Source organism: Scophthalmus maximus, chromosome 1 (genome assembly GCF_022379125.1).
Source record: "Scophthalmus maximus strain ysfricsl-2021 chromosome 1, ASM2237912v1, whole genome shotgun sequence".
Classification (NCBI taxonomy): domain Eukaryota; kingdom Metazoa; phylum Chordata; class Actinopteri; order Pleuronectiformes; family Scophthalmidae; genus Scophthalmus; species Scophthalmus maximus.
The window spans coordinates 30,592,626-30,617,534 of NC_061515.1; the positions used below are offsets into that span (position 1 = coordinate 30,592,626).

At 46.2% G+C, this 24,909-nt stretch overlaps 1 protein-coding gene across 11 annotated transcripts in view; it reads right to left on the reverse strand.

Annotated features, from left to right (window-relative positions):
- dock9b (dedicator of cytokinesis 9b) overlaps positions 1-24,909 on the reverse strand; it is a 37,274-nt gene that overhangs the window by 9,065 nt on the left and 3,300 nt on the right. For 5 of the 11 annotated variants that reach the window (XR_004793030.2, XM_035629779.2, XM_035629773.2 and 2 more), the window contains exons 2-34: positions 23,082-23,138; positions 14,122-14,238; positions 11,045-11,134; positions 10,135-10,217; positions 9,038-9,107; positions 8,405-8,500; positions 7,898-8,032; positions 7,584-7,758; positions 7,273-7,328; positions 6,759-6,833; positions 6,542-6,682; positions 5,748-6,083; positions 5,576-5,658; positions 5,351-5,473; positions 5,176-5,255; positions 4,899-5,086; positions 4,396-4,461; positions 4,129-4,221; positions 3,617-3,728; positions 3,352-3,470; positions 3,131-3,217; positions 2,961-3,050; positions 2,718-2,833; positions 2,541-2,610; positions 2,333-2,458; positions 2,162-2,233; positions 1,846-1,992; positions 1,678-1,761; positions 1,478-1,589; positions 1,223-1,401; positions 1,010-1,117; positions 697-808; positions 452-582 (exon numbers count right to left, since the gene is read on the reverse strand). Coding sequence is in view for 10 of the 11 variants with exons in the window: in XM_035629779.2 (XP_035485672.2) it covers positions 452-582; positions 697-808; positions 1,010-1,117; positions 1,223-1,401; positions 1,478-1,589; positions 1,678-1,761; positions 1,846-1,992; positions 2,162-2,233; positions 2,333-2,458; positions 2,541-2,610; positions 2,718-2,833; positions 2,961-3,050; positions 3,131-3,217; positions 3,352-3,470; positions 3,617-3,728; positions 4,129-4,221; positions 4,396-4,461; positions 4,899-5,086; positions 5,176-5,255; positions 5,351-5,473; positions 5,576-5,658; positions 5,748-6,083; positions 6,542-6,682; positions 6,759-6,833; positions 7,273-7,328; positions 7,584-7,758; positions 7,898-8,032; positions 8,405-8,500; positions 9,038-9,107; positions 10,135-10,217; positions 11,045-11,134; positions 14,122-14,238; positions 23,082-23,138 (3,729 nt within the window). In the remaining variant the exon portion in view is untranslated. Of the gene's footprint in view, positions 1-451; positions 583-696; positions 809-1,009; positions 1,118-1,222; positions 1,402-1,477; positions 1,590-1,677; positions 1,762-1,845; positions 1,993-2,161; positions 2,234-2,332; positions 2,459-2,540; positions 2,611-2,717; positions 2,834-2,960; positions 3,051-3,130; positions 3,218-3,351; positions 3,471-3,616; positions 3,729-4,128; positions 4,222-4,395; positions 4,462-4,898; positions 5,087-5,175; positions 5,256-5,350; positions 5,474-5,575; positions 5,659-5,747; positions 6,084-6,541; positions 6,683-6,758; positions 6,834-7,272; positions 7,329-7,583; positions 7,759-7,897; positions 8,033-8,404; positions 8,501-9,037; positions 9,108-10,134; positions 10,218-11,044; positions 11,135-14,121; positions 14,239-15,477; positions 16,440-19,636; positions 20,253-23,081; positions 23,139-24,909 lie in introns of those variants that run through there. The other 6 variants (XM_035629784.2, XM_035629777.2, XM_035629778.2 and 3 more) reach the window with 4 other exon arrangements.

Consider the following 24,909-nt stretch of genomic DNA (forward strand, 5'->3'; position numbering starts at 1 on the left):
AGCTTCTCCCGGGGAAGTGAATACTTGTATGGGAATGTTCTCCTCGTGATTCCCCTCCGCACTCGGTCCCGCGGCCTGTTTGAAGTTATCGGAGTCACTGTCCGGCAGCGGGACCGTGAGGAGGGAGAAGTCCATGGTGACCCGCTTAGAGTTCAGCGGTGGGACTCGCTCGTCGGGGTCCGAGGGCAGAGGGGGCACATTGACTGAGTGCCTCCGAGCAAATCTCTCCCTTTGGAGGAGGTGGGTAGATACGGAGCGAGGAGAAGGAGTGTGGGAGCTCTGGAGCGAGGGGGTTGGAAGAGAGCGTGGACGTCCGAGGATGCAGATAATACAGATTAAATATAAGTCATGGGTCCGTAGTCTTAATCCAGTGCACAGTGTCTAAATGTGAGCATGGACAACAACTTTAATGCCAGAAGTATCACGCACACTTCCATCATCCGCCATGTACCTTCTCCAGGGAATTGGTCTTGTCACTGCTCTTGTCCAACAGGCTGTTCCCGGAGTCGGTGGAGATCAGGGAGCCTCTGGAGTCTGCGTGGTGAACTGAGCTGACATTGGGAGTGGAGCTGTGAGGGGACACTGCAAAGAGAAAAAAAAAAAAGTTTAGTGCATGTCAGAAAGATGGAAGGAATCTACAGTGAACATGAAGTAGAGCAAATGCATTTGCCGTCACAGAAAAATACGAAGCGTCACCTGTTCCAGAGATAACTCCAAACACGTCTTTGTGGAGAGAATTTTCTATACAACTCCCTGCTTTCTGAGGCGCCCCCGCAGAGTTCGACACCAGCGAGTCCTCCCTCGCATTCTGAGACAGAAGCAAAAGAGAGAGATTTTATTGGGACATTAAAGAATAAAAGCACACTTTCAGCTTTGGATAAAACACTAATAATGCTTTGACACAATCATGGGCTGTCATTAACCCAGAATTTAATATTTTGGACACAACAAGTCTGATACTTGCTGGGAATTGGAGGAACAACTTCCCGGCACTAGGTGTCAGGCTTACACTGTGAGTGCTGAGAGGCGCCGACTCCTTCATGTCCAGTCTGTGGACGTTCTCCTGGAGGAGGCCGAACAGAGGCAGGTACAGCGTGGCGAGTCGTGCCTGTTGGCTCTGGAACAACACGCAGACGGAGATCACAGATCGAAAGAAGTTATTACTCCTTGTTCTCTTGTGTGTGTCCTTCCTGTAGAGGTGGCGCGAAGCTGCAGGACTCACCTTCGCGGCGTAGCGGTCGTCAAAGGTGTGTTTGATCATCAGCCCCTTCAGGACCTGGATGGCGATCTGCCGGATCTCTCGGAACTCCTGGAGAGCCCCGCCCACCTCCCGCAGCAGCAGCCCCACCAGGAAATGGTTCCGACAGAAGTCGTCGGTCAGGGAATAGTCCAGCTGGAGATCTGCGGCGGGAATCAAACATGATGTGAACTGAACAAAAAGTAGAAAACAAGTACAATATATACATTTTATTTTTACCTTGGAATCTCTGTATTCTCCCTTTTCCAAAAGGCATGGGCAGATTCAGAGGAACGTAATGCTCGTGGCTGCAAACAACCCGCAGGAACTCAAACTTGAAATCGTACAACGTCTGGGAGGAAAACAAAAGAAACTATATCTTCAGCTTGATAATTAGTTTAATAACTTGGATGAAATCATTTACGAATATGATTTTTGACCTTGGGGTCTCCGGGCACGAAGCAGTTCATGTAGTTGTTGATCTGCTTGAATACGAAGCCTCTGTCCATGAAGGTGAAGCAGCGCTGAGCGAGAAGGAAACAAACACACGATTAAAATCGGAATCATTGTGCCTTTTTTTTACATATTAGATCGCAGGGAGGCTCAACCTTGATGAAAACTGCCAGGCTGTGGTTGGCGTTGTGAGCCGCGTCCAGGTTGTCCTTGTATTTCTGGGTGATGTGCGGCATCAGCATGTTGACCAGAGTCTCCGCTGCGTGGTAGAACGAGGCGGAGAACCGCTGGTTCCTCGAGAGCTGAACGAGGGAAGGAAAAGGAAAAGCAGCTGCTGATTAAGTTGGGAGTTAAAGAACAGTGGAGACTATAGCCTTGTTCACACAACACGGTTTTTAGTTGTGTAGCGTGAACTCCACAGCGATCCGTCGACTTTCAGAGACTGAACTTGTCTTTAAAAGAAGAACCTACCTTGACCTTTCCACCCTCTATGAGACAATGAGCCATCGATTTCACCAGCGCTTCGAAGAAGAACCACGAGTGCTGCAACTCAAACACAACACAAAGTCGGTGCAGGGAATAACCTCCACACTAAAATGTGAGGTAAATGCTCGAAGGAAATATCTGTGAACGGAGCTTTACCTTTAGCAGCTTGTTGCTCGTCAGGAAGTCAGTAGAAGGCTTGAGTATGGCCGTCATGGCTTTAGCCAGCTCCTCGTGAACTGTCTTCACCCTGGTGGAGGAGTATGGCTCCGGCTTGAACACAAACTGAGATAAAAAGAGGGATTGAATCAGATTATAGATCATCTGAATTTTTCTAAAGAAACACTGTGATTGTCTGGGATATAACCTTGACATAAGATCTCAGGTGATGCTCCAGTCCCTCCTCATGGCACTGAGCGACGACATGGACCATCACCCTGAAGAGAGAGAGCGAGGAACTGATGACGTGACAGAATAAAAGAAGAAGAGAGGAGGACGTGAGTGTGTGTGTGTGTGTGTGTGTGTGTGCTTGTGCGTGTCTTGCCTGGTCACGTTGACAGCCACGTCCTCATGTGCGGCCCTGGTGAGGACACAGAAGAGCTGGTTGAGGACGGTGGGCAGGAAGTTGACCATCACGTGACCCTCCATCGCATGGAGACTCTAGAGGGGGGAGGGAGGAAGGAAAATATTGTAATTAAAATATATTGTACGTGATGGGACATGAACAAACAAGGGGTGTGTTCCATTTGTCCTTGGGGGCATTGGAAAGAAAGGGATCGCTGCATACCTTGAGATATTTCACCAGCTCCCCCTCTGATGCTTGTTCCGACACCTCCATCCTCTGACAGTGGTGGAAGAAGTTGTGCAAATGTTGGTCCTGAAGGGAACATATCATGTTTATTCATATTTCTCTTTTATTAGCACTTTTACGGCATCGTGCCCCCGTTGTGTCTTTACCTGAGTGTAAACTGTAGAAACAAGATGAGTGGAGACTTTGAACACAGGCTTTCCGCCGTCGACCCATTTGATCTCGGAGCCCGAGTGCTGCAATAACAAGTGAGCAAATAATTACTGTGCTGATCAGCTCAGCAGATTTAGGTTTTAAATCGCTCTCATGGCTCCCAAGTGCATATCTTAAAATAAAATGTTAATTATAATCATCATCTTTTTTTTTAAACCTTGGTGACAGCGTCCTGGGAGCCCAGATACCCGCTGGGGAGATTCGCCGCCACAGACAGCTGCTGTTCGTTCATGATGACTCGGCCGTCCCTGAGCAGAGGCAGCCAGGCTGAACCCACTGAGGACAAGGGGCAATTTGTAAATTAGCAGCAGCAGCAGCAGCAGCAGCAGCAGCAGCAGCAGCAGCAGAGCATTTACATAATCTGGTTATGTTGTGTTTTGATTTGTTCTGCGGGAGGAGAAGCGATGAGTGACAGCTCCTACCTGGAGTCTCCACTTGGTCTTTCTTCTTGCTGTTGCTGTCACAGCTGACGTGATAAAAGGTGAAGAGGAGGTGATGCTTCTCGTGCAGCTGAGTCGGTAACTCGATCTTTATCTGGAGAAGAGAGAAAAAACAACACAGATCCCTTAGCTCGGTTCTTTAATACAGAGCTTTGCTCGGGAGGATGAAAGTGTCAAAATGTCTGCAGCTCAAAATACATTTAAAAAGGTGAGAGGAACACTGGTTGAACTTTTTGACGCTGAGTATTTTTGGGCCTTTCCTCCTGTTTTGTAGTGGCCCTGAAGTGCAAATCACAACGACAAATTACAAAACACAACGACAAATAAGAAAAAAGGGTTTGCCGTTGTTTTCTAATTAGTCAGTGTTTTTTTAATTTGCCGTTGTTTTGTGATTTGCTTTCATGTTTTTTTGGTTTGCCAGTGTTTTTTCAGGGTCATCGTAGTTTGAGCCATTAATTAACACTCTCACTTTAATGAATGAACAAAGATGTCACCTCATCGTAGAACTCCGGGTTCTGCTGGTGGTGCAGGATGGCTGCATACGCCTGCTTGGTGAACAGAGGACCACCAGGACGACCATAGATGCACTGACGAAGATGCAGAATGAGATAATCAAACATGAGCGAAAGATGAGTGCATGGTCCATGTAACCAGAGTCATTCCTCCAGTCTGACTCGAGTTTAAGTCACGTTACATAAGTCACGTTACACGTTACAACACATCTGTTGGTTTGAATTCTTTCACATGACACGTTAATGCACCTTCAGCGACTGAGCTTCCTCCTCGTCAGAATCCTTGAATTCAATGCAGACGGCGATATTCCTCGCCTGGACAAGGGGAGACGAGAGTAGAAAAGCAGTTTACAATGGAAACGCAAGAACTTGTTCATCATGACATCCCCGCTGGCCTGGAACCAATTTCATGCCTGACACTTTCACTACTGTTCCTCCTACGTCCATTAGTTTCAATAAGAGGAGGGAAAATATTTCAGGCAAAAGGATTGTCAGCTCTCGTTTGGAATAAAAGAGGAGGCAGGTTAGGTTCCTATACTGAAAATAACATCCAGCTATTAATGTATTAGTCAGAAGCTCCCGCTCTGCACAAAGATAATTCGATCCAGCTCTGATGCTTGGCTCAACAAGCTGGAGGCGCTCGCCAGTTGTCCCACAGGCTAAACAGGAAGTGATGCTGACAAAAGCGTTACTGTGCGAAAGGAATAACCCATATGTTTTTAATCGACCTGCTGCTGTGCTACTCCACGTACCTTAGCAAAGGATTTCTGCCCGTCATACTTGAGGTGCTTCGGGTAGACGTACAGGTGGTTCTTATAGACGGTGAACGGTTGGGAGCACTTGGCGATGCAGGGCACAAACTCCTCCACCTCCAGGAGAGCGCTGCCCGGCCCGTCGCCTTCAAAGTTCCTCACCGGGATGTAGGAGGAAGTGACGCAATCTGCAAGGCAGGGAAACAAGGCGGAGTTACAGAGTTCAAGCCTAAAGTCTCATGATTGTAAATTGAAATGGATTGGAAAAAGGATTTACTGGTGACGTCCGGGGGCACGCTGTCAATAGTAACGTCTAAGTTCCCTAAGAGCACGGGGAGTTTAGCCATTTTCTCCGGTCTGTTGGGAAAAGAGAGATGGAAACAAGCAATTATAAAAACAAATTATAGTGATATATCTTGAAGAGAAATGGAGAAAGAAGGAAATCAACTGACTTCCTGAAGTCAGTGAGCAGTTTGAACATGTCCTCATCCGACAGCTTGCTGCTGTCCTGTCGGTACAGAGCCGAGAAGCGAGAACTTTTGTCCAAAGTTCCAGACGCATCTTTGAACACGGGCCTGCAGAGACAGAAAGCAAAGGACAATGAATTCACTGGAGGACGAGGACATGATTTGACAAATTTCTTCAAAACAGAAACACACGGTGGGGTTTTTTCACACCTTGCAGCCCAAGCGAATGGCATCCTGTACTGTCCCAGTCGGCTGCAGGCCGTCTTCGCATTCTTCAGCACTTTCTGAGCCATCTGGACACGGACACAGTGGATTGGTTTTACTGATAAATCCTGCCAGATGACTTAAGAAGACTGTTATTTATATGTGCAAATGTAAAAACCTTTGCAGAGTCCGAGCTCTTCATGTAGGGTTCAGTGCAGTGGGTAATCCCCCCCTGCAGGACCTTCTCAATCCTGGCCACCAGGAAGATCTCTGGATGGGGGCACGTGACCGAGAACACCCCCTGTCTCAGGTACTGGAGCGCCTCCTCCGGGAGCCCGCAGCCCCTCAGCACACCATCACTGCCGCTGCCGTTAATTTGCACGTCCTGCCCGCTACAAGAGCCTGACGTCATGTGTCGCACCAGAGGGTGGTTGAGGTCCACGTGGAGGTCGGCTGAGATCTTTCGACTGTTCTGGACATCGAAGAGGGACAGGACCACATAGAAGGGCTCCACCTTGGAGGACAGAGGAGAGGGAGGTAAGTATTTTTGTGATGGAAGATGAGATGAAAAGAGTTGGGAGAAAGAAAAAGGGGGGAAAAAATCATTCGCTCATCAAACCCATTTCTGACTGTGTGTGTGTGTGTGTGTGTGTGTGTGTGTGTGTGTGTGTGTGTGTGTGTGCTAATAGCTGTGGTTTGGCAGCTCAGTGTAAAGGAGGACTCCCTCTACAGAGACACTGCAGAGTGACGGCAGGAAACCAGCCTCAGACTGGTCCTAATGCATGGTGGGAGGCCCAGGCTGGTTGCCATGGCAGCAACCATTACCTAAGCCAACAAGCCAAGTGGGCCATCTGAACTGTCTGTGATCTTCTTGACTGGTTTAGAACCTCGCTCCGATCGTACGTGTGCCTTCATCTGTCAACTCAGATAGAAATAGATAAATAAAAACGCCACGACTCATATTTAGTATACATTGGTTGTCGGTCCCTCTTCATTCTCTGCCACGCAGCCCTGCAGGTTGAACGACAGGTCGTTGCAGCAGACTAAGACTCTCTTCCCGAACTTCTCCTCAAACTGCCGCACGTCCGGCTCGATGCCGGAAAAGTCCAGTTTCTGTGGGAACACAACATGTCGTCAGACGGGAGAACAGGATTCAAACAAGTATTCATTCAGTTATTATCATCATCACCTGTGTGTAGGGGTCCAATGTGAAAAGTTTCAGGCGAGCTTCGCTTCTCATTTTGGACTCGATATCTCTGGCGGTCTGTTACAAACAAAAACAGAAAACAAAAACTTCAATTCCTTGTTCTGAGATTTGCTCTTCGTGTTAAAGCTCATTTTTCTACCTTTAAAGCTGCATTGACTAAACAAGCTATAAAACAACATATTGACTTTTGCAGATCACAGAATACACCTTTAAGTGTTTGTTTTCTGCCACGTTCCACTGCTGGACTGGGCTCTGGTGTGGGCTTCGTCTGGCCTCTACATTTGGAGACCATACAGAGTAAACCAGATGTGCACCAACAGGAAAATGAGGGGACCCAGTCACAAATGCAGCTGTAATTTAGCTCTTCGGCAGATCATCTGGATGTGGACAAACTGATCCATATAAGGTGTGGTGTGGCTTGTTTCGTGGCCAAAAATATGTGCTGAGCGTCAATTTATTCAGCATCTAACTTTAAGATGGAAAGAACGGGCTCTACCTGAAAGCTGTCTTGAAAACTTCCAGAGGTGAGGTCTGTTTTTCCGAGCTCCTCGTCTGTTGGAGAGATCAACACCAGCCTTGTGTTTAGGCAATTATATAAAAACATAACGACGTGTCGGCCTCACTTCGTTGAGGATTACACGAGCAAGAATAGTTCTACTGAAGGAATAATTTACTCAGTGGGGAGCAGACACAACTCAAGAGGCAAGGAGTCGAAAACAGACACAGACAAGGCAGCAGATTAAATGCATGCAAAAATAATTGAGCTGCTATGCAAAAAGGATGTCAACGATATGGAATAAGACCCACCGTCGTGCAGGTCTCCGTTTCTCTTCTCCTGCATGGCCTGTTCGAAGCTGCTGTGGAGGATCTTGTTGAGGGTGCCGATCCACTCGTCCATCTCTGCCTCGCCGTCTGCGGCCAACAGGAACGTGCTCTTATCCTGCATCTTGAGCTCAAAGGCAAAGCGACGCACTTTGCTGTTCTGAAAGAACACAAGGGCCAAACATTGATTTCGTGGAGTCTGATCGATCCTTTCTCAAATGCAACATTTGCGTTCGCAGGTTTGAGGAGAATGTGGTCAAGGTGAAGGATATAAAACTATGAAGACTCAAGTCCGTTACCTGAACAACTCCCATGCACGAATCTAGGAAGATGGTTCCTTTAGGATCTTTTGAGGTGTTTTCATCTTTGTAGAAGTTGAGGTTGTAAGAGCCGTCACCGAGCTGAGCCAGATGGAAGTACCTTCTCTTGAAGGACTAGGGGAGGAACAGAGCGAGAACGTTAACAACCCAAACCCAATGGTTACACATTTAAAAAACACAATGCGAACAACAGAGCTTCCTTGAGATTTGAAGTGAAACTGAGAAATAGAACATCTTGGTTTGTTGCCACCACAGAGTTTCTTACTTTGAATGTTGGTTATTTATATTTGTAAGTCTGAATAATTTCTAATCCTAGTTTATGTCAAAGAATTGGAGAAGATTCGGACAGACACAAGGTTTAAATCACAACTGTGATATATTGGTGCAGTTGTTTATCAGAACATTAAATGTGGAAGAGGATTGTGACGTTGTTGTTTTTAGTGGTTAAGGCAGAGAAGAACAAGGGAGAGTTTGAGAGAGACTCACCCTCATAGTGACGCTGATCGCACTGTTCATGTTGCCTTTGTACAACCAGCCATGTTTGGACACTCCTCCCTTCTGGGATCCCAGGGAGGCCGAGTCCTGCAGCAGGAAACACAGAGGACGCATGTTTTCAGACTTTTAACAAACACGATCAAATAGAAAGGTTTATCTATATACTGTATGTCTCCTGTACGAATTTACATTGATTAACATGTTTTGCTTTGGGCTTCTACATGTGTTGATTGCCCTCAAGGCGAGTGGGAGGAGAGGCCTGCATCAACTATGTTCATTCATCCTCTTCATTAAGATCAACATTAAGCACCTACCTCCAGGGGGATTTCGGCCATGACGGCGTGTCCGCTAAAGGTCTCTGGCCTTCAGGGAAAATCATTGTGAAGGGATGTGTGCAGAAAATGGCGAGGGGCCAAGAGTGAAAAGATTGGCTCGTGAAAGTGGAATGAAGTTAAATAGACAGATACAACGGGCAAAAGAATAAGAGTTGTGAGGCCCGGAAAAGTTGGATGCATTTGATACTTCAGGGGTTTGCTGAATACACATCTGGTCTCTTTACAGGAGCAGAAGTGAACTGAGAGAATAAAACGAAGAAGAGAGGAACTTCGGGTTTAGTGGACCGACCTCGTCTTTCTCCACGTCTTCGTCCACCTCGAACAGGTGAGCGGCCAGTTTCTCAGGTCTCGACACCTTGCTGAAAGGAGAGAGACAAGTGAAGCACGACATCAACATTCAAAACGCAACTCTCCGAATCCGACGTAATACCCCCCGTCCAAACTACGTGACCATTCACTTCGACTGAGCATGTGCCTACCGGTGTATAGTGGAAGCAAATTGTCTGCTCCGTCATTGGTTGCTTAGTTAGTTAGACGAGTTTTAGAACAATACACTTCTTTTATGTTGCCGAAAGATAAAAGGCTACTCAGGAAAGCCTCTATCTTTACAGGATTAGGCTAAAAACAGCAGCTGCTTCTCTTCTGAGCAGCTCGAACCCCAGACGGACAGTTTGCCCTTCGACCTCAGCAGGACCCAGCCTGCTCTGGGGAACTCCCGAGTGTAAACAGTGTCAAGGCCAAGGCCGGGGCTCGTCTGCTCTTTATTCCACAATGTTTTAAACATGACACAAAACATCTGTAAAGCACATTCTTGTCCTCAAGGAAAAGTGGCTCGACCTAGGACACATAACGCTTGGCGGGATGTCCCAGAATAGCTCTGCTTGTCCTTGGCAGTAAAAACATAGGAAGCCTTCTATTGTTGCTGTGGTGGACGAGCTCGGTCCCTCCGAGACTCAGATTTCCGTCTTTCTAGTGTTCGGGGTAAGAAACGTTGGACGGGCTGTAAACAGAAGTTGGGGTCACTGAACATGGAGAGCTTCACTAATGTTCTGTCAAGTGCTTCTGCAGCACAGTGAACCCAAATGTTCCACATGCGAACTCCATTATCCCTGAGGGTGATTGACACATGCAAAAATCTAATCAAAATCTATTTTTCTCATTTTCTAATTTCTGGAAATCATCTTAGACCTCCCCCTGGTGTCTCGTGACCCCTGACCCCTTGTTCGGGAACCCCTCTGCTATTATGAGCTGGAAAGTTAATGATACTGTACTGTGTCCTCTTTCACTATTGTAGCGCAAAGACAGACTGATGATGGACAAGTCAGGAAAAGGATTTTAGAGCTAAAGCAAACACACACACACTTTGTGCGGAGCAGCAGCACTCACTTGGGCAGCTGACGGAAGTCTCCTGAATACTCCTCGTACTTGTAATTGACCACATGCCAGTCGGACTTGTAGGTTTTGATGCACTGCAGAGACAGAAATTGAAGAAAGGGGCGAGTCATTTCAAAAGGAAGTCACGTACTCACTCTACATACAAGGTCCGGACACAGACATTCTCAGGTATCCAACACGACCTCGAAAAAGTAGTGAGGGAATTTGATTTCCCATCCAGAAATATTTTTTTCTCTTTTTCTTGGAAGGACTTTGCTTCTGATATTGATTTTTAGACTTTCAGCCTAGAAGGAGTTTCAGCAGATGCAACTAAACATTAAAGTGGTCAGGCCACTAAATTTAAATTAACAAGACAATCATTCATCTTTATATATATTGAGATTAGGGGGAAAAATAACATCTGTGAAAAAAGACCCGCTGCTGCTCCAGATGTAGTTATGATGTAATTCCTGCTTGAAGCCATGGGGGACTCTCCCCTATCAGGCTCCATCAGGCCGCACCCCACCCAGCACACAGCCCCTCTGAAACAACACGACGTGTGGACTCCATCTGTGGCCAATATACCGCTCCGTCAGGAAAACATGTGAGGGCGGAGAACGCAAATGTAAAGTTCATTTAAAGGCTAACAAGGAACATTTTTGATCAGTTTTCCTTCCTTGTCTCACATTTTTCTTTTTCACAAGCTCTGCTTTATCTACGTAATATAAACAGATCAGAGTGGATCTTTGGCTGTATCCAGGGTTGAACACATGAGCTCCAGTATCTAATTCAGGTTGTGAGAGAGTCAGTTGCTTTTTCTGGGCCGAGGCAAAGCACCTGTGTGCAGGCTACAGCGGAGAGGCTGTTGCCAAGCTAAAGAAAGGACAAAGCCGGCCTCCGTCCAGGTATGTGTTAGTTTTACCTCTTGGACAAACAGCGAGTGAGCCTCTTTCTCTGCAGCCTCTGGCACGGTGGACAACAGAGTCCTGCCCTGGCGCCGGAGCGTGGAGATCTGAGGAGAAAGACGGAAAACAGTCGGCGTGAAAAACAGGCATTGGCACGGCAGATTCCTCCTGCTCGTATTTTTATTCACTCTCTCGCAGCAGAGCCCATCTCCTGCTCTAAGTGTGTATTGTTGCTTTACTGATCTCAGCAGGGGGAAGTTCTCTTTGTATTTTCTTTCAAAGGCTGGTTAGAGATCAAGGTAAGCTACAGAGCAGCCTCCCCGGAGCTGGTGGGGATCAGCGCTCTGCTCACGGACACTTTATCTGCAACTTCCACATGGTCAAGTCATTTCAGACGGCCGCCTCCGACTGGCCGAGCGAGCGTTGAAAAGAACTGCTTGACATTTTGGGAAAATGTGGTTATTTGCTTTCTTTCAAAGTGATGTCCGTTAGTTGATCTTAGCACGAAGACTGGATGCAGAGGGAAACTGTCAGCACGTGTCTCTCAAATGGAAAAGAAAAACACATCTAAAGCTCACAAATTTTGGCACAGCATTGATTTTACTCGTGCTATGAAAACATGTCCATGTGTGCATCGAAAGGAAGAAGGTACTTTAATTGGTCTGATAAAAAAGAAACAATACTGAATACTGCAGGGAATCTTCGTCAGCCTTCCCCTCGCCCAGCCGTTATCTGATGGATACAGCTGAAGGATCCATAGACGCCTCGGGGCATCAAGACTGTCGGGCTGGCGAGTCCTCCGAGCTGTTGGACGCTGCAGCCACCGTCGCTCCCACTTAGCGAGGACTCTGCTTTTCCACACAAGCCTCCGAGAGGAGTGGGACACTGTGGCACAGTGACCTAGATTTGTCTCCCTACTCCTCACTCTGGAAAAATGTATGTAGCTATTGAACCGCTGCCCTCGTTCGTCCAGTTGTGAAAGCAATTAAAGACGTGACAGTTTATTCAGTCCTGTGTGTTCATAATGTCACGTGTTCGCAGGTCAGATAGAGTTCTCTTCAGTTCTATAAACCACAGAAACAGATGGTATGTTGAAACATCTCAAGTGAGGAAAATATTGTGTCCCTGCGATCCTCGACTGTAAAAGCTCAACGGTGATTAGATAATGGCTGAATTTTCATTCATGGGTGAAGGACCAATTAGCAAACACGATAACACGGTGTGACACTAAGCATTGCTGCAGCTGCACTAGCACAAGGTTCTAGAGCCAATTAACTCTGCCTTTTCACCTTTTCACTCAGTACGAAGCGTTCAACTCAAAAAGCCTTTTCTGTCTGAGCAGGGGAGACTTTGACCAAAGTGCATAGCTGTCACAAAAAAAAAAAAAAACTGTGAACAGGAACCGCTGACTGCCAATTAACAGCATTCCTCTCACAGTCAGTGAACCGGGGCTTTGATGGCCTCCGCTGGGCCACGGGAGTCTCTTCCCAGTGCCAGTGATGCTGCAGGGCAGAGAGCGAGATGCCAGACGGGATCTGGAGATATCAGGGTAGAGTCCTCTTTCTACTTTGAATGATGAAAGTGACTGTGGCGTTTCATGTGTTTTATTCATAGACTATATGTAAAAATGGAATTAAGACTCCAGGTCTGGAATATGAAGCCACTGTGAAAGTGCCTGAAGCCTGTATTCTGTGTAGTGGCCAGCAGAGGGCGACTCCACTGGTTGTTTCTGTAGAGGTCTAGTCAGTAAATCCCAAACCAATGGGTGATGTCACGGTGGGTTGCCACTTGCTTTAACACGTCCATATATAAAAATTGAAGAATTTTTTTAATAAAATCTAATTATTTGGCTATGAGCCATTAACTGCGCTTTATTCAATATCTATCCAGGGATATTCCTGCAGACGCTATTCTCCGTGAGAGAGATAAAAATGAATCTGTTGGTCAACTCTTCACCTTGTTTTACCTCCACGCTCTCTTCTTCATGCCCCGTTACTGTGTACATGTGTGTGTGTGTGTGTATCCACGTGTGTAAATCTGTGCAGCACGAGCGCATGCTAGCCCCACGTCTGGCTCCCTCCCTCCCTCTCCTCTCGCCCCTGAGCCCCAGTGATGTGAAACATATGGCAGGTTAAGACAGAAGGACAGACTGGGCAGTTCCTAATGGCTGTGCTGCTCTGCTGACGGCCTCGTAATGAAAACCACTCATCATCGTCTGATTGTGAAACAGTGTGAAAACAAGAGTGTAGGTTGTGAACGTCCCACCACTTTCTCTGTTGTTGTTGTTGGGAAGTTCAATTCACAAGTGTGTTTTTATTCTATTCTCTTGTTTTGTTGGCACCAAGGGGAAGGTCTTACACTAACTTACGGACTTGTCATTTATTTTTGCCAAAGAATCAAGGAATTCTAGGAATTTGAGCATGAGCCTCTTGGTGTTTTCCCGTTTCCCTCTCTCTCAAACTGGGAGTGGACCCCGCTGAGATGCGACCTCAGCACTATACGGTGATGTAATGTTGACATTAAGTCTTTGAGCTCCTTTGAACACGAGCAACAGACCTGCAAAGCGTGTAAATGTTTATGAGACCGACAGCCAACGGTTACACGCAGCACATGTTTAAGGCGAATTTATAACTTATTTCACACACAGGTTCCCCAGGGTGATGTCATCATTTGCCTACATGCTTGTGATCAGCTGCGCTAAGCGGGACACTTCTCACTACAGTGATGCAGCAACAAGAGTTCAGGAATTTTCCTGAGCTGCAACAGATAGTTGTAAAATCTATCTTTATGTTTGGGTGATGTTCATCCTGTTAAAAACGTAATACTTCATTAAAACTTAAGAAATCTTAGCTATTAAAGTTCTTTAGTGAAATGCTGCAGTCAACTAGCAATTAGCAACAACTGTGTTTGTTTGCGATGCAACTACATGTAGCTATCATAACATAGCATGTAGCTGCTACTGTTGGGCCCTTCGTTGCTGGGCAACAGAAGGACGCATTTGAATTCAAAGTCACTGAGTCGGACCTATGAGAGAGGGAGAAAGGTAAACTGTCATTTACCCACAGGGCTCAATAACTCTCCCTCCGTGTCTTACCTGGAAGTCGTCGGTGGGGAACTGCAGCATGTCCCGCAGAACGTCGCTGATGATCTGGGTCTTCCTCTGCAGAAGCACATTCTCGTAGTCCAGAGGCTCGATGATCTTCGGCTTCACCTAAACGAGCACAAGAGATAATATCAGTGTAGTTATGAAACAAAGCCGGGGTTAGGCTTTCGCTGCAACTGGAAACGTGGAGTGTTCACTCTGTCCGGACAACAAGTTGCCTTTGTCCTTTCACAGAGTGAGTGTCTGACATCTACAGCAGCAGGAGCTGGCACCGAGACGGAGACGGATGTGGCCGAAGAGAGGAGGAGACGCTGCATGAGAGGCGAGCGATGGACGAGCGAGAGGTTGAGTGTGTCACTGTACCAGTCACTGAGTCATGAGCTCACATGCACAACCTTGTAAAGAGCCGTCCCTGCAAACATCTCCTCTGAGGATTCCCAAGAATGGATCAACTCAGGAAGGTACACAGTCCCAACTGCGAAAAACTAAATGGAAAACAAAATGTCAACTTATCTGCACATCTTGCTGTACATTTCTAAGTGGATGTCGTCTTCTGGTGTGAATGTGATCCAGATTTATTTGGATTAGCCTCCTGATCTGGGTACAATGAACTCACTGCAGGGGCCGAGGCCAATCAAACAAACGTCCCACTATAGATTTACGTTCTGATTGGTCCGGGGCGATCCTCCCGATGATGTAATGAAAATATGCCCTGCATATCTCTCAGCACATTAAATGTAAAAGATCATCTGATAAGCAGAAATCGTCCGCTCTGATTGCCAACGGGACGACCGCCATTCAGACGGAAAATACAACGAGCAGCTGTGAACTGAGTGACATGAATACATTAGAGAGGCAGTAGATTATTATGGAGACTGATTAAGATGTGGCTGTTGTTATGAACATAAAATATATGACAATTGCCCAAAATAGTAATGTTGCAAAATCTTTGGTTTCCTTTCAAACGGTGGTACATCATTAGAAATAACTTTTTTTAATAAGAATGCAAAGAAAATATGGTTCTTTTATAGCTAATAACTTTTCAGCCGACTTGTCAAAGTCATTGACTCTCAGAACAGGAGCGCTCAAAGCACAAAGGAAGCCACAAGTGCTCCATTTCCTAAAATAAGATCAACATCCAGCCCCCTGGAGATGTGTACCCTGAAGCCTCCATTTCCCATTTCCGTCCATCCCCCTTTAAAAGGATCTTCAAAGCTCCTCATGAAAGGGAATCTCGTCTAAACAGAGAGGGATCACTCGGTTCTATTTTAGCAAGAAACTCCCTTAGAAAAAAAACTTTGATTTACCACCTTTGAAAAAATAAAAGATGTCACAGGTCAGACTTACCGCTGCCACCTGTGACCCAGCCTCCACCTCTGCCTCTATCTCAGCCAGGCTCTTGTACTGCTGTGGCGACTCTATCACCATCTCCCTTTTGGTGGCTTTGCCCGCCCGGCCCTGCATGGCGCTCTCTCCCCTGTCCCCCGTGTTGGAGCCTTAAAGAAACCAGGTGGTCGGGCTCAGTGCACACACGCGGCCACCATGGCACAAAGTTTGCCTGCAGTGTGCGAGAGCTCTGCCGCCGTCCAGTGAGATTCCCTCGCTACTCGAGTCACAATAGCCCAGCCTCCCTCTCTCCCTCCCTCTCTCTGGCTCTCATCAGACGGGTAGGGCGCCTCCCACCCCCACAGCTGTGCAGCTGTGAGGGTGGATACATGTGTGTGTGTGTACAGTGTGTGTGTACAGTGTGTGTGAGATTTGGGAGAGAGCAGGAATGGAGGAGCAATCAACCACTCCCCCATTAAAAACTCAGAAGGGGCCCAGAGAGCAAGTCGTCATCCGCCCGCTTCACCTGCCGACAGTGTGAGTTGGAAACAGAAAGTGAGAGTAGAAGAAAAGAGCACGAGGAGGGAAAATAAATTGTTTCAGTAACATTTTAAAATATATATCTTGTATTTGTGCACAGAGTTTCACGGTGGAACTAATAAAAGATTGTTATCATTATTTTACAACCTTACTACTCTGTAACTATAACACTATTATGACAATAAGGGGTCAATTTATCTAAAAGGCTGCAAACCTCTAACTCTACTATAATCATAAAGACTTAGATGTAAAGTTTTCTAACACATTTTCAAAGATTTGTCCTGATTATAAATGACGAAAATTCACATATCGTCTGATAAATTTCCATCAAGTGAAGAATATTTGTATCCGCCTCCTTAATTCTTCATGATGTGATGATAAAACTTCAGTTTAGATTCTCAGGTAGATCCTGGGTTGGATCAGAGATCTGCATTATGATTCTAATACCTAAAAATAACCGTTAGCAGCCACAGAAACAGCATTTAGAATATAAACCCTTCCTCATGTTGATAAAGTTGCCTCTGATATTTAACTCTGCTTTGTACTGTATCCGCTGCAGCAGGCTGCCACAGCAGGGTTTGTGAAAACACACTTTGCCCCTCATTCGACTCTCAGACTCGACACACACTTCCTCACAGTCCTGCTGCTTCAGGGACAGTTTGAGTCGCCGCTCGTTTCTCCATCTAAAGAATCACTTGCCTTCACTGTTTAAACAACGAGGGGAACTCGGCTTCGCTGTGCGTGTTTCACAATGATGACATTCAGAGTTTCCCATGAAGAATCACTTCAAAGGCTAATCCTGGATTCTGAAGATGTTTATTCCTCTCTTGTGCTGCATTAATACAAACTCCCAAACCACAGTGATGTTTACAAGCCACCGATTCTCTCTGACTCAACAAGCTCGATTCATAACTCATCCAATTATGTGTGTGAGGAGTTATGGCTCAGTCGTGCACACACAGTGGGGACGTGCCGCAGGTCACAACGACTTCAAAGGTTGTCGTCTCTCTGTTGCAGTTTCAGCATCATGGCTCTGAACAACCGTAAGCGCAGAGACGGGGAAGAGATGCGCGAGTTTCACGTCTTTGTACCGCGGCGCTCTCTGTTGTGTGACGCACTGTGCATAATATACATAACCTGTTTTAACTGCTGCAAAGGGACAGCGCTGACACGTAGCATTCAGAGAAGTAAGATCTTTTTTAAAAAGCAAGGAAACGACACCAGAGGCTGTTGAGTGACTGTGTTTCACTCAGGCAACACGGCGAGCTGAGGGGAGACGGAAGAAAGACAAATGGAGCCACAGGAATGAACATCATGCACGATGAAGTACAGATAGAGATTATTTTTGTTTATGTTCCTCTTGTGCCTCCACTTTTGTCCTGGTTTCATATTCCATCTGGAGTTTGTGCACGTTGTTTCAGACCCCTCCCCTCGGTTACCCACCTTTATTTCACTTAAAACATGATCTGTTGACCTTGACGTCATCGACAATGCTGGTGCTTTTGATATATATTAAACAAAACGGGGAAAACTCAAACTATAGTCTAGTCTCTGCTGGACTGACGGCTGACTGTCCCCGTCAACCTGCGGAGGCCCTCAGTGACGGCGTCGCCAGCTCAGCATCATAATCAGCCTCTTGTCAGAGAAGCCCAGGCTGCGCTGAGGTCATCCCGCTTCATTCAGCAGCATCTCTGGAGCACTCGCACACACACCACCACGCTTCCTGGAGCTGCTGCTGCTGCTGCTGGTCACACGCCAGCAAAACCAAGAGGCTGTGTGTGTGTGAGTCTGATGTGCGTATGATGGGAGTGTACATTAGTTTAGAGGGCCATCTGACGTCAAAATAAAAAAGGCGTCGTCTGACAGAAGAGCGCAGGATGAGGAGGAGGATGGCGTCCATTTGTTTTTACACAGCTTGGACCCATTAGGACATGTGAGCCTCCCACACCCTTCCCTAGACACACACACACATACTAACGCAGAGCATCGCATAAGTCTGTGGAGAATTGCATAAGGGGCCGGCTGACGTAATGTTTGGGAGCCGACCGTTGCAACAGACGCCGTGGAGAGAGAAAGCGTCAGGGTGTTGTCTGAAACTGTGAAACTCCCACTTCAGTGATCAGACGCAGGTCAGCTCCCTCGTCCGTCACAAGCCATCGTCCTTCACACACACTGAAAATGCAGAATGACGTTTCATCAAAGACGAGATCAGTGGTCCGGCTCACAGATTCATCGTTCCATTACTTTTCCTAACAGGTAACACATTGAAAAACATATGGGACACGTTAAATATGATACAAGAGGGGGGGGGGGGTTCCTAAGTACCGTGATGTCAGAGCGCTCGGTTCGAGACTGTGGAGCAACTTCGGCTGAATGGGATAAGTCCACAACCCTAAATGTTATCACTGAATCTTGAGAACACAATATCAAGCTCAGCACACAGGAAAGAAATCACTGTGGTTAATGAGTAGCAGTGATTTATGATGAATGTTGCCAGGCAACTGTCAATCAAATCCCATCCACAAGGTCATGATGGAGCAGATTTGAGTTGTGAATCAATTATGGTGTAGTGGCTGAACCAGGATACTGTAATTAAATTACACTACAATCTTTGCTGTAAAATAGTTCATACATTTTTATGAGCCCCACAAATCTCGAGGCAGGTCGGGCCTGTGAGGGATCCGCCCATCACATCCCTTGTTGCCTGGGAAACAAAGGATGCATTTCTCAGCCACTATTCGTGGTCTCTCTCGTAATTTCTGGTATTAGTTTCTGTCCTCATATTTTCAGATGTCAGAATCCAGATTTTGGCTCTGAGGCCAAGGCTCAGTCCTTGAGGCTCCCTGTGTTTTCCATCTTAAAAAAACCCACAAGCTACAATTTGGATAATAACAGATAATCCACCACAACTGCAGATGTAAGAGTTTGTTTATAAGGGGAAGGTTAATGGAGGCCAGCCACAGCTTAAAGGCTGCGGACGAAACACTGGGTCTCAGAGTGATAATGGTTTACGTCCTCGACTCAGTGTGCAGCAGCGACCCCACTTCACCTCCTCCCTATTGACTGTCCATTAAATGTGTTTGACTGGACACAGGTCAGCTGCCGGCTAATGGAGCCGACTTGAGAGAAGAGGCTTCACGCAGCAGTGGATAAATCCAAATGGAAGGACGATTTGGTTAAAAGATTTTACTTTCTCTGCTCAGTAAAAGTTGCATAGATGCCGAGACTGGTCTTATGTTTGCTTGCGGCCAAGTTGCAGCTCTTGATGTGCTTCACCAGCAGCAGTGTGATCCACTGACATCTACACTCCACTTCTAAATCTCAGGGGAGACTATTAGGAAGATTATTAGCCAAAACTCTGCTGGTGTAGGGCAGCAACTCATGTTTAACCCGACGAATCTGTAAATTATTAACTAGTTTGGGTTCTCAAAAGGGACATAATACGTTATTTGGAAAGAAGAAGCTGCTGACGTTTTAGCTGCAGGAGTCGCAGATCAAATACGTCGGCAAAATAATATTTTGCGTTGAGTTACTTGCACGAGTAAACAAACCCGTAAATCAATTACAAAATAGTGGAAAAATTACGAAATTACCCGCAGGCGCGACAGAAAAGAGGTTACGTGTGGAAGTGGGTTTTTACCAGAGCGCTGGTGGGAATACAGAGTTGAGATCCCCTCACGCTCAGAGTTTCCTCGTCCTCCTCCGGAGCCCCCAGCTCCATCGTACCCTTGACGTAGCCACAGTTCCTCTCCAGGATGGAGCGCAGCCCCTCCAACAGAACCATGCTGGTGGTGCAGCCCATGGTGCCACCAAACACTCACATCCACCATGCAGAGTGAAAAAAAACTGCTCTTATTTCTCAACAGTTTTATTTCCAGGCAGGTGCAGTCGTCTCAACTTGATCCCTGAGCCTCATCCGGAAAAAAGTCCACTTCAAGGTGAACGGAGAGGTTTTCCCTGGAGGTTTTAGTTTAAGTTTCCACAGTCGACAAAGATTCCCAACACTCTCTCTTTGAAAAAACAAATCTCAGCTCAAGTGCTGAGCAGCTGAGTCGTATCCTCCGCTGTTTCCTCAGAGGGGATGGAGGGATGAGAGCGCTGAGCGGAGGGATGAACTGCTCATTCACTCGCAGCAGGGCGTTGACTCTTCCGTCCTCCTCCCTCCTGCTGTCGGACCGGGATGCAGAGATGCTCTGACTTTGCTCTCTCCTCCTGCCTCCTCCTCCTCCCTGGTTTGCCTCCTCTCGCTCTTTCCTCAGCCTCGTTATCGCTCACTCATGCTCGTCACTTTCACTTCTTCCTCCCTCCTCCCTCCCTCCCTCCCTCCCTCCCTGCTTCGCTCTCTCTCTCTCCCAGCAGGCTTTCGCCTCTGACTCGGCATGCTTCGTCGACACACACACACACACACACACACACACACACACACACACACACACACACACACACACACACACACACACACACACACACACACACACACACACACACACCGACTGCTGCAGACAGCGTTTCTCTCTTTCCCTCCTTCCTCTTTCTCCTCACAGTGAAATCACAAGCGATGCAGTCATCTTCCTGATGTCATCCGCACTAAAGAGAATGAAACGTTTAACTTCTCTCGACCCTCGTCGCCGCCAGCAGCCGTAAACACACTCGGTTGGTCGAAAAAGCCATCAAAGCCCGATGCGTCATAGGACGACCAGGGCGAACCTGACAACCGTCTGCAAATCGTCTGATTAACGCCACACATCACCCTCTGCTGAAGCCAGGGAGTCGGCTGAAGGAGACGAGAATGTCTAATAAATGTGAGGCTAATTCAACTGATGAACACACAAATCCCTGGATTTTACTCTCTCAAGTAGCTGCTGTAAATATTTCATCACAGCTGACACACTCACCGACGGACTACAGCTGCAAAATGAGTAGATGGACTGTGTAGAGATAGAAAATACAGATTTAAAAGCTAGAAAATTGATAAAAGGATAATATTTTATTGTATGTAACAGTAGCACAAGGATGTAATGTCTGTTATGCAGAAAAATAAAGGTACATGTTATAGCTAACACGATAGCCACAAGTTAAACTGGTGATACTAAACAAGCCTTCAACGGTAAACCCCCCTGCATGTATTTTAATATTCATTAGGCATGTTGTATTTCATCTTTTCAAAGTTATAAAGCAAACATGTCAAAAGCTCAAGATGACAGCGCCTGAATCTGGGATATTTTAGCGTCGTCCATCTTTAATATTTACAGTAAATGTTCCAATCAGATCAAAAGAAGTTGTTGTGTATTGAACTAAGAAAGGGTGCATTGTATTGCTCATGAAGAATGTGAGATTTTGAGATTAGAGCTGCAGAAAATATTGGAAATAGGAAATATTTCTCAGACGATATTGTACGGATCAAGCTCCAAAAACACTGGATACTACGATTCCCACAGTGCAGCTCAATGGTGTCTGTCAAACTTCTCGTATCCACTTTGTAACGCTAGATATTGATGGTTATTTCCTGCTGAGCCACAGACGACGTCGTACAAGTGTTTCCACGGGTCGACTCGTTCTCCTTGTGACACCTGATCTTCATGTGAATTTAATGGAGTTCCACTTTAAAGCCGTTTGCTCGTTTCATTCATCTTCAGGCTCATTCAAAAAGCCTCTGCAGCACTTTCTCCACTCCCCGTTACATTAGGCCTGCTCCTCACAGGATGCATTAATCTAATGAAATCCAAAGCTCCACCCTGTAATGCACCCAGTAACCTCCTCACACAGAAATATGAACGGAAAAAAAAACAGAGAGACTTTGCACCAGACCTCTGATATTATTTGATCAGAAAAAAGATATTCATCATGTGCTTGTTGTAGAGAAGGTTCACAGGCCGCAGTGGAAAAGATCAAATCGCCCTCAGTCAGCAAGGCAAACATAATGCTCTTCTCAGATGCTCGTCGAACCAATCCACAAAACATCCTGCCTAGATCATAAATTCGATCCATAAACTTTATTATGTTTTCTTTCTTTTTTTGCGTTGGCATGCTTGTCAGACCAAAATGTGGATTTGAAAAAAAATTGCTCCTTTGTTATTTAAGTGAACGCTTAGCAACACAGTATTTTATTCTGAAAATAACAACAAAACAATTAAATATGAGAGGTCAGCCACCACTTATTCCAATACACAAGCCCATTTCTTTGTCATCTGAGTAAACCAAATACATAAAACCAGACTTGACAGGGTGAATGGCTGAATGAAACCATCATCTCCACGACTAATGAATGTGAAAGTGCCAAGGAACAGCTGGATACTCACACAGCACAAACACAGACCCTCATCTCCACTGTCATAACATGGCAAAGTCGGTTAAATGATCATTTCACATTTAGGACAGGGGGCTAATGTAAAGACATGCATCTCTGCCGCCCCCCACAGGCTGCTCCGAACACTGCAACAACACTGACGCCTGCCGACTCACTGGGAAATACAAAAAACAGATTTTGGGAATCCTCCCTCTGCATTGATTTCTTTCCTAGTACTTTAACGTTAACTGTGATTGTCCTCCTCATCTTGAACAAACTGAGTCTGATTAAACACTCCTGTGATGAAAGCGTTGTGCAGTGCGTGAGAGGCCTGCAGGTAAATCAGGCTGAGACTGGTTAAAAAGACAGAACTCTGCCCAGACACAAGGTTCTGACAGTTCAAGTCTCTTCAAGGTTAATCTGTGATATGAAAAACTAGCACATTGCTGCTGCTGCTGCTGCTGCCTGTGTTTATAAAATTTTTCCAACTAGGCTTCTGGTTAAAGTTCTCCAATTCAGCTCATTTCTGCCAAACTTTCACATGGAAGGATTCTGCCGCTGCCAGAAGAACCAGGAATGTTTTCCACACTAAAAGTCTAATGGCTATTCTTACACAATCGGGTCAAAATCAACTGGGAAGAATATTTTTATGGTCACTGCCCTTGTTGTTGTTGTTTTGCACACAGAGCTGGAGACAATGCTGATTGGAACAGCCACATTTTTGTTAATTATGTCTATATCAGAGACATAGAACCATTACAAAGAAGGAAAGGGGGTTGTCGAGTCTGAGGTTAATTACCCTGATGATGTCATAGTGATGGGGTGATGTCATCAGGGTTATTTCAGCATGGGCAGACTACAAGAGAGTAACAGAAAGCCTTGCATTACAAACTGAAGGAGCAGAGTTTGAAAGGTGTAGAGACATTTACAAGGAAGTATAATGTGAATATGATTTCATTTGGCAGCCATGTAATAAATAAGTGCAGTTTATGACACACTCTTGTGAACTTGCTACTGTATTTCATGCTGTCGTCTGCTATTAAAACCTGAGGCCGGTTCCTTGAATAAACAAAAGCTAAAATCACTGAAGATGTTGCAATGAGCTGAAATCTCTCTCACACACACACGCTGGCTGGATTCAACACTGCAGGCCACGCAGCAGAAACACAAACATGCTGGAACAGTGATGTGGTTCTCAAGCAAGATCAGACTCTCTAATTTGCGAGCCTGCAGGCTGCGAAGAAGGACGACAGCCCTGAATTTTGTTGAAACTGGCAACACGTCGGAATCATGTCAGGAAGTCTTTTCTTCATACGGCAATGTTGAATCTTGCCGTTTTCCACCACTCCTCGTGGAGGAATGACGTCTGGGGCTCGCAGGCGGGCAAACGACACTCGTACACAAACAGCCACATGCCAGAGTGAGGGTGGTAACGCCACAGAGAGCATGAGGTCGCCTAAATAAAGACGTGGCAACCACAAGGTACGGAAAAGCTTCGAGCCTCAGCGATCAGCTGCACAAAACCAAAACGTCCCGCTTTCATCCCAGCGTCTGAATTATGACACAGATATAGGTCAGCAGTGCTGAGGCATGAGCCAATCTGCAGATTATCTTTTTTTATGGTCTAATCAGACCAAATCCTCTGAAGTGGAATTCGCTCTTAAGCGGGGTTCCACGGTTTGAACCACTGGTCTTAAGCGACTATAAATGGGAGGTGGTATTAAGGTCTCATGATGCATATCACTGGGGTTAGAGTTTCTCCACGTGTCTACGAAAGTGGAACGTTGACTCTGGGAATCTCGAAGCTGGGAAGAAAAATGGATGAAAATAAGAGAGTAGGCAAAAAAACAAACGAAAGAGAAAGTTTATACGTGCACGTATGAGCGAGAGAGGCAGGAGAAAACTCTTAGCAAGCATTTCCCACAGTTGGAAGTGATTACTAAAACAACAGGGGCTGAGTTTACTGCTCCACTGCTCGGCTTCCAGCGCCGACCACACCTGCAGTAACTCTGGTGGGGTGTGCGAGCATCGCGCTCGGCCCCGGAGCGCTGGCCTCAGTCGTGAATCTAGATGATTTATCAGCATATGAGGGCATTCATAATTGATGCTCTCCCCCTCGGGGTGCTTCGTGTGACACCAGGTTTGAGAGGAGAAGGAAGGCGAGTTCAAAAATAGCCAGGAAGCCTACAGTCATCTCATCCATTATTAAATACGAGCCAGAGATGTGATCCGACGCTCATTACGCCACATTCATAAGCTACTATGACACAAGTGTGGAGGTGATTATCGAGACTAAATAATGGATTGTGTGCCGTTTATACCAGGAAGAGGATCATGAATGATATTTAATATCCTGCATTCACGTCCCAATTTTTGGTTTTACCCTTAAAAAAAAAGCCACCGTCAGCCGTAATGATCGAAATAAATATTGGGCTTACTCTCAGTTAGACACTTGCCTCTGGGATATTACGAGGTGGGCTGGTGATTCGGTTTCCTCCTTGCTTTTGATTTTGTGTCAGAACATCCCCTGACTCAGATACATGGGTGAACGGCAACAGAGAGCGGTCAGAGATGGATACTGACTTCCTGAAGTTTCAGGCTGCCGTCTCCTGACACTTCCATCCTGG